We start from the raw sequence: 15,349 nt of genomic DNA, 5'->3' as shown, positions 1-15,349 counted from the left end.
ATGAATAATTATGCTCGTCGGACATTTTGTTAATCATCGTTATATATAATCGTCGCTAAATATAGTTTAATAATAAAGGATAAAATTTCAAATAAAGTAATTGGTAAAATTACGCCAAAAAACATATAAATTGTATAACTTTATTGTACACCAATATAATCTTACTTAGTCACTGTACTATCTTTAGTAAAATTCAAATTTTTATCAAATTGTGAGCAATAGAAAATGAATAATTTCAACGCTTTATTCTAAAATGAAAGGTTTTCAAAAGATTCTTTGGTAATTTGTAAGTAAATTTACTACTACAAGCAGACTGCAAATTCACCAATACACATCACCAGTTCCAACAATTTCACTGACATAGCATAAACTCTCACATTACTGTAATCTCAGAGTGTGAACAATAAAATGTAATTATATAATTCAGTGACTACGTAACAAAAGGGTCCATTTCTAATTAATTCTGAAACCATGTAAAACCATTTGTTGAGGAACTGAAATTACATTTCATGTAAATAACTCAAACATATAGTTGGATCGAGAATGTTAAGAAAATGGGCAGTTTGTATGACTCTATGCAGCATACATACAAGACGAAATATTTTATTAGGGCAGTTTATGTTTCATTGTCGTGTTAATAATATCTAATGAAATACAATCATTTACACCGAAATAATTATTACTCTATTTTGAAATCTTATATATATATATATATTTTTTATTCGATTCAATATAAATGCGTATAAAGTAAAACAGGAATATATTTAAATGTTACGTTTAAATGAATTTAAATAACGCGATACAATTCACAATTTCATTTTATGTTTATTTCTTTCAACATTTAGTACCAGACAATACCAAATGTGAAAATGTTCCTTTCAATTAAATTTTTGTATTCTTATCGTAGGCTTACTTAAAATCTGCCCTATATAATAGTAATGGCTGAATTCGATTCGTATATATTTCCGCATATTAAATTTCTTAAAATTACTTCTCTGTAAAATTTGTGTTACGAACACAAAGTGTTTTCTATAAAACAGAAACAGGCCCTTTTGTCGTATGCTCACTGTATCGAGGTACAAAGACACGAAGACTTAGCTGTAAAGATCATCGTCACCATCATCCTGGAAGGTTTGATCACCTTGCGTTGTATCTTGTGTTCCGCTTGCTCCACTTTGCGGAAATCTGAAAAAATTACAAAATTCTCCAGCTTCTCTATTGACTCAAACGTCCAAATTAACTGGACATTATGAAAAAGTATTTACCGCTTAAAAATTTCGAAAGTGTTAAAGGATTAGACAACTACGAGAGGCAAAGAAAGTTATTCTTAAAAATTTGAATCTATACAGGGATGGCCGTACACCCTGTATATATGTTACAGTGAAACACCGAAATCTGGCGAATGTCGACTTTCACCGGTGATTGTCAACATTCACATAGTCGCTTAGTGTATGTCCGAAATATTTGCTAAACACCCTTATTTCTGACTTACACCGGTAAATGTTGACATTCACCATGCACTAATGGTGAGTGTTGAACATGTTGGAGATTTATATTTTCTTCTCCGTAATTCAGTCGCTATAAAACGTCACAAGGGTGACGTAACTTTTTCGCCTCTCTTTCTGAAAGGATCTAACCCAGACCTAACCCAGACCTAACCCCCGTTATCAGCGATGAATTGGTCTGGGTTAGGTCTGGGTTAGGTCTGAATTAAGTCTGGGTTAGGTCTGAATTAAGTCTGGTTTAGGTCTGGGTTAGGTCTGAATTAAGTCTGGGTTAGGTCTGGGTTAGGTCTGGATTAAGTCTGGGTTAGGTCTGGGTTAGGTCTGGGTTAGGTCTGGGTTAGGTCTGAATTAAGTCTGGGTTAGGTCTGGGTTAGGTCTGAATTAAGTCTGGGTTAGGTCTGGGTTAGGTCTGGAATAAGTCTGGGTTAGGTCTGGGTTAGGTCTGAATTAAGTCTGGGTTAGGTCTGGGTTAGGTCTGAATTAAGTCTGGTTTAGGTCTGGGTTAGGTCTGAATTAAGTCTGGGTTAGGTCTGGGTTAGGTCTGAATTAAGTCTGGGTTAGGTCTGGGTTAGGTCTGAATTAAGTCTGGGTTAGGTCTGGGTTAGGTCTGAATTAAGTCTGGGTTAGGTCTGGGTTAGGTCTGAATTAAGTCTGGGTTAGGTCTGGGTTAGGTCTGAATTAAGTCTGGGTTAGGTCTGGGTTAGGTCTGGAATAAGTCTGAATTATGTCTGGGTTAGGTCTTAATTTACTCTTAAAAAGACGAGTTTGCTAATTAGAAAATCTAATTTTTCTTCCAGACCTAACCCAGACCTAATTCAGACCTAACCCAGACCTAACCCAGACTTAATTCAGACCTAACCCAGACCTAACCCAGACTTATTCCAGACCTAACCCAGACCTAACCCAGACCTAACCCAGACTTAATCCAGACCTAACCCAGACCTAACCCAGACTTAATTCAGACCTAACCCAGACCTAACCCAGACCTAACCCAGACCTAACCCAGACCAATTCATCGCTGATAACGGGGGTTAGGTCTGGGTTAGGTCTGGGTTAGAAAAAGATCACGATTTACTGCAGTATCCATTTAGTATAAATTAGGGTATCGGAAAAAAAATTAAAAAAACGTTGGTCGCGTTATCAAAGCTTGCATAAGACTGACAAAGCTGATTGACTCCGAGCAGAACAAAGGATTTGGCGGGAGAGAGCCAGTCGCTTGTTTTTTGACTCTTCTGTTTTGGACCTCCACCAGAGCATATCTGCGATTGTCGACACACACCGGAGAGGGTCCGAATGTACAACAATGTAATGAAATATTCGATCTTTCACCGACGTATTTGGTATCTGTTGACATTCACCGGTGAAAGTTGACATTCTCCAATTTCGGTCATTCACGGTAACATATACATACAGACGATACGAAAAAGGAAACCTAGAAGGACTAGGTTGGAAAAAACCACTTCTCAAAATAATAACTACATAGGAAATATTAGAAACGCTATTTAGGCAATATCTTTTTTTTTTTTTTATAAAAGTTTTACTGATGAAAACTCACAGCGTGAATTAATAAGTATCTGCCCGAGAACGTAGCTACGGAAATGAAACATATTTGAAAACTTTCGAGACCAGATGTCTCTTTTTTCGATTTCCATAGTCGTTTGTCCCCTCAAGTGCGTATAACACTTACCTAAAATTAGTTCCAAATCCACGGGACTGTTGCAGTGTCTGCGCGAACATTTCATATTTTCGAATATCGTTGTCGGATACAGAACGTCGCGCAAATCTCATTGCTTCTTCGAAGTGAGCTCTAGTAATTTCTGGCACAGGATCGTCTTCATCCATCTAGCAAAATAATTAGATTCTTAATTATTCATTTTCTTGTCAGTGAAAGGTCAATGTTAATCACTGATCGAAAATGCTTAAATTAACACACGTGAAGTTAATCACGATATATTACGATATAAACTGCCAGATCAAAACCATATAATATTCTGCGCAAGTAAAATTTTGTTTCAGCGCTTATTTTCGCAACCTTGTTAAAAATTCACAAACTCTAATGAAATTTATTTCCCACGACGTCTTAACCTGACAATTAATTTTTCTAGTATCATAATGGTAAATCCTGTCGCGCATATATGGATGACGTGGCAGTCAAAGTGTTATAAGTAATTAAAAACTTTAGATAACCGAGTCTTAACTTACTATACATATACCATTCTTCCACGGGAAGAAGGTACAGCGTGTTTACATCCCCGCTCCTGTTGCAGTCCGCTGACTCACAGCTATTGGTCGAGAACGGTGACGAGGATCGGTAACAGCCAATCAGCGGACTGCAGCAAGAGTGGGGATGCAAACGCGCTTTGCCTTCTTGTGGAAGGACGATACGAATATCATAATATATGCGTTTAATAAATTATTGAAATAAAATAACATCGAACAATACTCACATCCATGGATGCAGATGGATTGTTAATACGTTCTTTTTCCCTTCGAATTTCAGCTTCGATGCACTGCCTTATAGCAAGTTTACACGCACGCTGGCAAATTTCCGTTATATCAGCACCCGAGAATCCGTGCGTCACTTTAGCTATATAGCTTAGATCTACATCCTGCAATAGAAATATTACTTTCCAACGTGAGTCGTGAAAAATTAGCCATTTTATACAAAAGAATTATATACGTGCTCCGTTTCCCCTACCTTTGCTACAGGCGATTTTCGGAGATTGGCTCTGAAAATTGCTTCGCGAGATTTCTCATCCGGTAATGGTATATAAATTAATTGATCTAATCTACCAGGTCGTAGAATGGCAGGATCAATAATATCGGGACGATTAGTTGCCCCAATGATAAACACGTTCTTTTTCGCCCCCATTCCATCCATTTCTGTTAGGATTTGATTTATTACACGATCTGCTGCTCCGCCAGCATCTCCTAGCGAACCTCCCCGAGACTTCGCAATGGAATCGAGTTCGTCGAAGAATAATACGCAAGGAGCTGCCGAACGTGCCTGAAAAGTTTTATACGAGAACGAGTAAAATTCTTTTTTCTTCATTTTATTTCTGTACGTTTGAACTATATATACTCACTTTATCGAAAACGTCTCTAACGTTGGCTTCGGATTCGCCAAACCACATTGTTAATAATTCTGGACCTTTGACAGAAATGAAATTTGCTTGGCATTCATTGGCTATTGCTTTGGCCAATAATGTTTTACCACACCCGGGAGGCCCATAGAACAATACCCCTCTTGACGGTTGCATGCCAAATTTCAAGAATTTTTCAGGATGTTCGACTGGATACTACAAAATAAAGGAAACGGTGATTTACTCTAAAATTGTCTTAGTTAAAGCGTGATAGGGTTGCACAAAGAATTATGCAATATGTCGATTAAATAATTTTCTTACCTGTACCAACTCCTGCAATTCCATCTTAACATTTTGTAACCCGCCGATATCGTCCCATGTGACGGTTGGAACCTCTACGATGGTCTCGCGTAATGCGCTTGGGCTACTCTTGCTCATCGCATACTACGTTACGAATATGATTTATTAATAGACATACAATAGATTTGCAATAGACCTCTTGTTTAACGAATTGAAATTAATGTCAACCTTAAAGTTATCCATAGTGACGGCAAGGGAAGATAAAACCTCAGCATCTATGTCCTCATCTTCTAAATCGATAACATCCATTTTTTCACGAATTTGTTGCAATGCCGCTTCGGAACACAACGAAGCCAAATCTGCTCCAACATGGCCATGTGTTTCTTGCGCGATCTAACAGGGTTGCATCGATACGTTGTGTAGTATGAAAGAATAGTTGAATAATTTTAAATGTAACGTTTATACAAACCTCTTCTAATTCAACGTCGTCTGCAAGCTTCATGTTTTTTGTATGAATTCGTAAAATTTCTAGACGACCGGTGGCATCGGGTATTCCAATATCAATTTCTTTGTCGAAACGACCGAACCGACGTAATGCTCCGTCGATGCTGTTGGGCCGATTGGTAGCAGCCATGACAATAACGTGAGAACTTTGTTTCATACCATCCATCAAAGTTAACAGTTGAGACACTATACGTCTTTCTACCTCTCCGTGTGTCTAAATTAATAATGCGTTAATAATTATATATATAGAACTTGGACATATATTAAGTAAAGTGCTATTCTTTCGAAGAAACGCGCAACGTGTTTACATCTCCATTCTTGTCGCAGTCCGCTGACTCACGCTCAGCTGATTGGCTGTCACGGAAGATCGGTGACAACCAATCAGCGGACTGCAGCAACAGTGGGGATGTAAACACTCTGTGCCTTCTTCTCGTGGTAAGACGATACGTATAATGATCAAACCTTTTCTCTTTTTGGAGCAATAGCATCGAGTTCGTCGATGAAAATTATAGCTGGTGAGTTTTTATCAGCTTCTTCAAATGCTTTTCGTAAATTGCTTTCCGACTCTCCCGCAAGTTTACTCATTATTTCAGGCCCTTTTAACGATATTACAAGTAATATTTTGAATAAAAACATTCATTGTAAAATTAACATACCATTAATGAGAAAGAAGAATGCTCCCGTTTCGTTTGCTACGGCTCGAGCAATAAGCGTCTTTCCTGTACCGGGTGGCCCGTATAAGAGAATACCACGCGGTGGTTTTACTCCTATAGCTTTGAATAAAGATGGATGTCGTAAAGGTAACTCTACCATTTCTTTTATCTGAGCCAACTGTTTCCGAACGCCACCAATATCGTCGTAACCAACTGCATTTAACGCCTCCTCTTCTTCCTACAATCATATTTACATATATTTAAATTATAGTACACTAAATTCATTGATCGTTAGAGAAGTATACTTTTACCAACCTCTCTTTTAATAGGATCACCTTCCCAATGAATAACCGTATCAGGAGCTACAATACAAAATGGCGCTGGATCTGTTTCGACTACTTTAAATTCTACAGCACGCATACCACCGCGTACGATAAAGTTGTCATCCTTGTGAATAGGACGATATGCTTCCAAAAAGTATGGTTTTAAATATACTTCGAACAAGTTTCTACGACAAAGGACAAATTGCTTTACAAACATCTTTTGTATGTATTAAAAAATTGAATACGAAGCAATAAATTATAATAATAAGTAATTAGTAATATATTAAGAATAAGTAAGAATGTATTATTACTAAATAACTGATAATAAATAGCGTAAAGTAAAATAGGAATTATAAAAAAAATGAAAAGCTTTTGTTTACCCTGTAAGACCGGTTATTGTATCGTCCATTGGCAATACATGAATGCGTTTCCCATACTTAACTTGTGGGCATGCTTGAACAGAAACGACATCAAACAAACGTACACGTAAATTATTTCTTATAACACGGTTCATTTGAATTTTGTCATCGGAACAGGTATTATCGGAAACAGCAATGCACACTGTCTCTTTGCGTCTTTTCCCTTTCAACAATACTGTATCCCCTCGAAAAAGTTGCAGCTCGTCCATCTTTGTTTGAGATAGAGCCACAACAGAATTATCATCTGCAACAGCATCTTCGACCAATAATCTGTTCGGCTTATCCTTCTTTCGAAGAATTGCCGTTGCTAAATCTTCACCGCTGTAACAAGAAAATATTCAATCACATAAAGCATAATAATAACAACAACAACAATAAGAAGAACGACAATGACAATAGCAACAGTAACAATAGCAACAAAGTAGTTGGGTTAATATAAAATTCATGACCAACAACCTATGCAATGTTGTTATAATGCTTCGATGCATTTGTTGCTAGCAGTTTTTCTAGAATTAGATCAATTACGAGGTAGTTTTTAGTTTGGAGAAATATTATCTTCTATTATTAATATTTCAAAATATCAATAAAGAAGTAGTGATAATTCGCAACAACTATTTCTGCTAATAGCTTATAATCGCTAACTTTAATATTTAAATAAAAAATGGTAGCTTTATTTTCTTTGAATAGTTCATTCATCTTTTTATCATTCTTGTTGCTATCATCGTTCTTTGTATTATTTATAAATTCTAAATCTATATTAACACATTGAGCTGCGATAATGTGAAACAGTATTGCTTCTTTTAAATTGCGCAATGTTTAATGAATTTAAATTATACAATATATTAACATTATAAAATATAAAAAATTTTGTACATGCTGTTGGTGCCGGCGCTCAATGTGTTAAAAATAATTCACTGTACTAATATTACAGAGAGATAGAAATTACGAGTGTTTGTATAAGATAATTTAAAAACTCTTTCGTACGAGACTTTTATCACTAGCTTCCTTATAATTTCTTAAAGCGTTATACATACATTTTGTCATAATAAAATTGTTACGCAAATAATTTAAAAAACTGTCTGCTCTATGTAGATTTTTCTTTATCGCTAACACATTATATAAAAACATTACAACATACACCTTTGCAAAATTGTATCACAATGTACATTTTGTTTAAAATACCTACAGTTAACATGCCTTAAGGCTCAACAAGACCCAGAAGAAGTCAGAAGCTCGCGCATCTTGTGTACAGTTTAAGCGTACGTAGAATATAGATTGTAGTTTACTTAGGGAATATCAGGTAATTCGGCTGGTACCCGTTCAATGGAAAAAAATATCCATCGTGCCATTAAAAGATTATATTTATTACGAGTTTAAGGAATTTCTGTTATACAATGTACTATATACTTAACCCTGTGTTGGCATAACGGATCATTTATGTACAAGCAAAAATCTCTTTATTTTCTCAGAAAACAAACGAGTCCGTCTCTTTGCTCTACCTAAAAAAACTTAAGTACGACTTCGAAATAGAAACTCTAATAAACGTCTTGGAATTTTTGCAGATTTTTATAAATGCCTAAAACAATAAAAAAACCAGACCTGGACTTAAAAGACCCATTATGTCGTCCGCGTTAGTGAAAATAGGTTATGCTGATGGAGGGTTAAAAATATTATAGTATATAATAATAATAATAAATGAATTTTTCAACCGAAAAGTACCTGCTTCGTTCGATGAATTAAGATAATAAATATTTGAGGGTTACTTTCTTTAAAATAAGTTTTTCCTTCGTATTATCATTATTATAATAATATAATATTATTATGATCATATAAACAATAACATTTATTATAAAGAAAAGTTTTAAACAAAGACTTATCAAATTTATGAGAGAGAAATTAAGATTTTTTAACAGGCATTCTCGAAACAATGTTTAATTTTGTTGCAAAATCATTATGATTGCAATTAGTGTCATGGAACAGGCACAACACTAACCCCCTTTTGCAAATAGGCATATTAAAGTGCGAACGTCAGATAGAACGAGACAGTTTTAGAGTAAATGGAAGGACATAAATGCGTATTAAAAAATTATTTTGCTCAACATGTAAATTTTATTTGTATTCATCATCCGTTACACAAGTATCGTGGAAATAAATTATTTCTGATTTGTGACAACAAGATTGTCAAAAATTTTCGTACGCGCGTCCCCGACGATAAAATCATGTTTAATATATTTTTATACCCGTTCGCAAAGAGTTAATTTGATAGTAAAATTCCTTTGTCACGTTCAACGTAGTGTTCGGCCATGATCAGTCGGCATGCAAAAATGATAAGCGCGATTCGTGTTATTACGACCTGTAGGTTCGATAAACGTCGGCCCATAAGGGGCAAATACTTTTTACAGGGCAAAAATTCATCGACGTTATTCACTTTTCGCACGAAAGAGCGAAAAGACGCGTCCCGTCGACATGATGACATCGTAAAATTAGAAGCCAGCATGGATGCAATTTATTTGCATACTTTGGCTTTATACTTTCAAATAATAGAATGGAAATTATGCGAACCATTATCAAATGAAACCTGTTCTTTTCTAAATTCACTTACCTCTTTTGCTCACTCATTATTTACTTCACTTTAACGCAATAGAAAACGTAGACGCAGTGATCACAATCCAGTATCTCGCACAATGTACGAGTCAGCGACACTTACAGTCGATCCAATGAACATCCCTCATTTAAACTTTCATGGCTTGCATTGGACTCCCCATTGCCGAATCAAAGACCTAAAGGCGAGTTTGCAAAAAAAACTCGTCGGAATTTGACAAATTTTCAGTGATCGTATTACTGGTTATATCGTCCTTTAGATTATCGCCGATAGGTTTGTATTAGAGAAATTTATATCAACCGATCGAATCTATATACCTATTTAACTGTAAAAGTTTTTAAATAAATCTAGTCCCACGATGACTTGAAGTACCGTGGTGCTTGGCAGGAATGCGAGAAAAGTGGAAGGGATACACGCAGAGATGCCAGAAAAGCACTGCCGGGTGCACACTCGCACATGCCAGATACGCGTACGTGAGCTCGTGGAGTTTCGGAAAGACGACAAAGGCAAACTGACGCATGCCCTCTTTCTCGATTCTCCGAAGCCGCCCGAAGTAATTTCGGACCGCTTCGTGGAAGTCGAGAGAGAAAGGCTCACATTTGCCTTCTCGCTCTAAACAACTGAAATCCGACCTCCCGTCAACGGCATACGATTTGGATTCTCGAGCCGAGATTCTCGACTGCCCAGGCATTTTTACTTTCCGACCTATGTAGGCGCACATAAGCAAAGTACCCATAATGAAAAAAAAATTTTGTAAAATTTATTTTACGGAAATACACGTTTTAAGACCTCCTGATCATATTTTAATTATTGAAAAAAAAAGAAATTTTTTTTTATTCCCATGTATGAGCGCACATACATATGTATATTATTAATACGATTTTTGAAAATCAAAATACTTTAACCCTTTTAGTGCCAGGCATTTTACGGAGTACATGCGAAGAATGCCACGGGCCGATTTGATATGCGCGCTTATAAAATTCACTTTCGGATGACAATATTCTTCATCTTCTTGATGAAGTAAGTCCAACAGGATGGATGAGCGAGTCATCACTATTCGATGATGCATTGCCGTTGTCAAAATGTGATGGCACCAAACTTTCTTCAGTATCTTTCTGAACTTGCTCTGCCATTATTGACCGAGGTATTATTTCAAAATAATATATGAACTGACTAAAACCAAATATTGGAATAGAAGAAATCAGGAAAACGCTTCGACTTTCACTAACAGACGCCAGAGAAAGACTTGAAGAAAAACCAAATGAACTGAAGCATGGTGTGGTGTGGTCTATACTATTGGCATCGGAGATAAAGATCAAGTGTAAACGAATCCCACTTGACACTCAGAGAAATAATGATCTGAACGTAAACAAGCGAGGGCCTCCAAACGAGGCACAGAAAAAGTCCCTCAGCATGTAAGCGCGCTGGGCGGCGGTCCGCCACAACGCATCGGCCCTTGGCAGTTTTCGCATAAGGACCGCGGGCCGATAGATCGGCCCGCTGGCACTAAAAGGGTTAAGATTGAAAATTAATAAATTAAAATGAGATTCCACTCTTTACCAGTGTTGTGCACGCTGTGGTATTTTTCAATAAGAAGAATTCTTACTTTTATAACATAAACAAAACAGTAGAATTAATAATTGCAGAAATTAATTAATAATGATTTTCCTCGATTGTTTTGAGATAACCGTATCAATTTGTTATGACGAACTAAATAGAACTAACTAGAAACAAAAGGAAAAGTGATACCGTTTGCCAGTTTAATACAAAGTATGGGTTGGATCTTAAATTTTAAAAGGACATAGTCGAATATTTTTAAAGGTACAAAACATAGCGTTTCATTGTAGAACAGTAACATGAGTTAGCAGGTAATGTCATAAAACTGTTTTTCCCAGCTATATCCCTTTTTACCTGAAGTATAAGGTAAAAAGTACGAGCTACAAGGTACGACTATCCGAAAATCGTTCACATTATATCAATGTAAATGAAGCGGCCTTTCCATCAGAGTTAAATACAAAATTTTGTAATTTCTGTGAAAACAAAACTCAGTAAATGTACGTGGTGCTTGAAATTTTTATGTTTTGACTGTTTTTGTGAAAAGTACCATCCAGATTCATGTACTTCGTACATTGAAAATAACATATGTTAAATGTAATTGGTTAAATTCAACTTTAAAAAAAAAATATTCGAAGGTCAGACAAAAATATAATGTCACATTTAGTGTACGATTAAAATATGATTGAACAAATAAAAAAAAAGGATTTGTTTTGGCAGGGTTTGAACCTGCAGAGCAGAAGAAGCTCGGAACTTGCAGGCAAATACCTTATCATTCACGCCACGCTGGTTGTTGAATGTATTTCTATTTCTGAAGATAAGTATCTGTAATAACTTTAATAATATCTCAAAGTAAAACCTAACCCAAAATCGGGTACCATTCCAACTTTTCCTTGTTAGAACCGAGTTTTCAATTTGTCTTAGCGAAAATCGCAATCACATTTTGCACATTATTCTAAAACACTTGTGGTATTCTTTTTCAATGCGATTTAAGTAAGCATGTAATGTATAAGATTTCATTTAATTTTTTCTTTTCTAGAGAAGATAGAGAAAAAGTTTATATAATTTTTTTTATATAAAATTTAATTCGTCCTAAGATTTATATGAAACATTTAAAAGATTTTTTATACATTATGCCTATATATCGGAACAACTATGAAACAAGAGGTATAATCTGTAAGGAGTGTATGTGTGTGGCTAGGAGAACCGTTATCGTTTGCGTCGATAGGAGTATTTAGTCTAAGCTAGAGTAGGTATCGAGTGAGGTGTTTAGGTTTAAGCTGAAATACGTTTTAGAGACTGCGTCTCGAACGTGCGTTTTGTTTAGATAATTATTATAAGATAGGAATAAGGAAGGGTCGACTTTGACTGCAGGAACGTCACTCTGTATCGAACGTTAGTCGAGAGCAATCACAGTTTTACGTTTATGATCTTTTACGTTTACGTTTTATGTCTTTCTTTTATGTTCTTTATGTTAAATAGTTAGTAAATATTAAATAATATAATTACATCGTTACGTTTAGTGTTCACGTATTTGAATCCGTCCACACGCCTTTGAAATGAGAACATAAAACTTAAATGTAAAGTTTCATTTAAATTCATTCAGCTATTTATATTCAATCGTATTAATAATATACATATGTGCGCTCATACATGGGAATAAAAAAAAATTTCTTTTTTTTCAATAATTAAAATATGATCAGGAGGTCTTAAAACGTGTATTTCCGTAAAATAAATTTTACAAAATTTTTTTTTCATTATGGGTACTTCGCTTATGTGCGCCTACATAGGTCGGAAAGTAAAAATGCCTGGACAGTCGAGAATCTCGGCTCGAGAATCCAAATCGTATGCCGTTGACGGGAGGTCGGATTTCAGTTGTTTAGAGCGAGAAGGCAAATGTGAGCCTTTCTCTCTCGACTTCCACGAAGCGGTCCGAAATTACTTCGGGCGGCTTCGGAGAATCGAGAAAGAGGGCATGCGTCAGTTTGCCTTTGTCGTCTTTCCGAAACTCCACGAGCTCACGTACGCGTATCTGGCATGTGCGAGTGTGCACCCGGCGGTGCTTTTCTGGCATCGCTGTTCCCACGTAAGCATAGAACTCTCGCTCGCTATTCGTCGCGGCAGTCATACACATGTGGACTGCCTGAGAGCAAGAGAGCGAGATTGATAAAAGGGGCGGTCCGAACCCCACTTGTCCGTGAGTCGTCCCGCGGGACTTAAAATCAGCGGAGCACCGTACATGCAATTCTCATATCATTATATATTTAAAAAATAATAAGTAACAGATTTCGAGCCATAAATGATTTTTAAATTGCTATTGTTAAATAAACAATTAATTATCGATTAAATAAAACGACAACATTTTACACTTTGCGATACTTAATATACAGTTGATATACGCATATTTAATATTTTCGCGTGTAAACGTACGCGGTATCCTGAAATTTCAAATAATATTAAACGTTTATTGATGTACTAAAAGATTCTTAATCTGTTGTTAAATTAATGCTTTATCCATTAGATAACTCGGCGGTCCGTTTTTAACTTTGAAAGTGTGTTAGGCTTTAGACAGCTTACGTCACGAACGTTTTTAAAGTGCAATTTCGATATTCGTACTTGTCAAATCGGTCTATGATGGCCGGGATTAAAGGTTATTGGTTATATGTTTGATCACCTATATATGCAATTTCTGTTCTTGTAAAATCGAAAAAAATGATTCTACCGTTAAATGTTTATTAAGAAAGTCTAATTAAAAGTGATACGTCAAAACATAACCTTACCATTGTTTTTCTCATTGGTGAAACGTTTCTATATACGAACTGTATATCTTCGCTAATTTATTTTAAATATATTGTATTCTTTGTTTGATAGATTTTTAACATTTTTCTTTATTATGTATACTTATTATTAATTTAACAAGTTGTATGTGCTCGAATACTTTATTTACATTATGTATCATTTATCAATACAATTTTAACAAAGTAATATTTTTATTAGCATGCAAGCACGTAAATTTGCAAAAAAAAGAAATTATATTAAATATACCTCTATGTTGAAAATTCTCTTTATATTTCAGTTTTATTTCTTTTTACCTACGTATTTTACAGACGTTGCTCGGTAATTTTAGATAAAAGAAATTTACAAAGTTCGTAAAAATCGAAAATTTATACAAACATATTACAAAATTTTATATTAAATGATTGGTTATAATTTGAAGGTGATATATTTACAAAAATTATTTTCATTTTTGTTTCATGCGTTTAATGGCCGACGTTAATAAACAGCGTAAGTGCTGTGAAATATTTATGTAGTTTATTAATTTTAATATATATATATATATATATATACATACACATATATAGTTAATACAAGTAAGTTATAGAAAAAACCTTTTTGTAGATTAGTAATTTTGGCATTTGCTGGATCCATTGGTATGACATTTATTATACTTAGCTGCGCGTTACCGACATATAAGTAAGTACTGTTTATCTCTTGTTACATTGTTATCGATAAATATAATACAATATTTTATAAAAGGAATGTACGCTAACGTTCGTGATATATTATCTCTAGAGTATGGTGGCCATTTTTTGTAATATTATTCTATATACTGGCTCCAATTCCAACTCTAATTGCACGTCGCTACAGAGATAACGGAAGTACTACTAATCCATGTTTGGAATTAGCGGTATTCATTACTATGGGGTTCGTTGTGTCGTCTTTTGCTCTTCCTATCGTATTAGCACGATCGCCAGCTAATAATCCAGTGGTAGATTTAAATTTTACATATTTTTCTATTTAGTCATTATATTATGTTTCTTTATGACAAAATTTAATACGATGAAATTGTAAATACGGAACGTAAACGTATTTGTTAGTAAAAATGAATATTTTCAGATACAATGGGGCGCTTGCTATTTGACTTTAGCAGGTAATGTTGTTATGTATCTAACTCTATTCGGAGTTTTTGTAACTTTTGTTCAGGAAGACATCGATTACTCTCCATGGTGAAATGTACTTTGTTGTACTTATTCATTAATTTTACATGGTAATTGTGTCAACTTTAATCGGTTACATTCAAGTTTCTTTTTTCCATCATTTGTACATGCCAATTAAACTTTTTTTTAGGTTTTTTTACAAGACAAAAGGAAGGATGTAAATCATCTACTACAGTGACTGACAGTTATCGATTAATTCTAAGTCATCGTAAAATTTATAGTATACTATTTATATGATATGAATATTATTATAAGCTGTCTATATTATAGTCAATATTAATGCTATCGTGCGGCGATTAAAGTTTAAATTTTTAACAGCATACATTTTCTTACAAATTTCTATGGATAAAATTAAAAGCACAAATATAGTAAAGTGTTGAAAATTTGACATACTACTTTTTATTAAAT

General features: G+C 34.9%; 2 protein-coding genes across 2 annotated transcripts; one reads left to right on the top strand and one right to left on the bottom strand.

The window, feature by feature from the left end:
* Positions 1 to 14: 14 nt before the first annotated feature.
* LOC122399873 (transitional endoplasmic reticulum ATPase TER94) lies at positions 15 to 9,544 on the bottom strand. Its single transcript, XM_043400916.1, has 13 exons — positions 9,390 to 9,544; positions 6,749 to 7,108; positions 6,361 to 6,553; positions 6,049 to 6,283; positions 5,855 to 5,988; positions 5,358 to 5,606; positions 5,117 to 5,281; positions 4,910 to 5,032; positions 4,592 to 4,804; positions 4,204 to 4,512; positions 3,953 to 4,114; positions 3,193 to 3,347; positions 15 to 1,185 (listed from the first exon to the last, which is right to left on the bottom strand). The coding sequence occupies exons 1-13, from the start codon at positions 9,404 to 9,406 to the stop codon at positions 1,095 to 1,097; spliced, it is 2,406 nt and encodes an 801-aa protein (XP_043256851.1). The 5' UTR covers positions 9,407 to 9,544; the 3' UTR covers positions 15 to 1,094.
* A 4,647-nt stretch (positions 9,545 to 14,191) lies between these two features.
* Positions 14,192 to 15,349, top strand: LOC122399800 (leptin receptor gene-related protein). The gene is made up of 5 exons (XM_043400766.1): positions 14,192 to 14,228; positions 14,348 to 14,417; positions 14,517 to 14,712; positions 14,841 to 14,991; positions 15,072 to 15,349. Exons 1-4 carry the CDS (start codon positions 14,198 to 14,200, stop codon positions 14,952 to 14,954), a joined length of 411 nt encoding a protein of 136 aa, XP_043256701.1. The 5' UTR covers positions 14,192 to 14,197; the 3' UTR covers positions 14,955 to 14,991; positions 15,072 to 15,349.

This window comes from Colletes gigas, unplaced genomic scaffold (genome assembly GCF_013123115.1).
Source record: "Colletes gigas isolate AHSC1104 unplaced genomic scaffold, ASM1312311v1 Colletes_gigas_Sc00015, whole genome shotgun sequence".
Lineage (NCBI taxonomy): Eukaryota > Metazoa > Arthropoda > Insecta > Hymenoptera > Colletidae > Colletes > Colletes gigas.
Note: the sequence above shows the minus strand (reverse complement) of the source record. Positions and strands in the feature narration are given on the sequence as shown.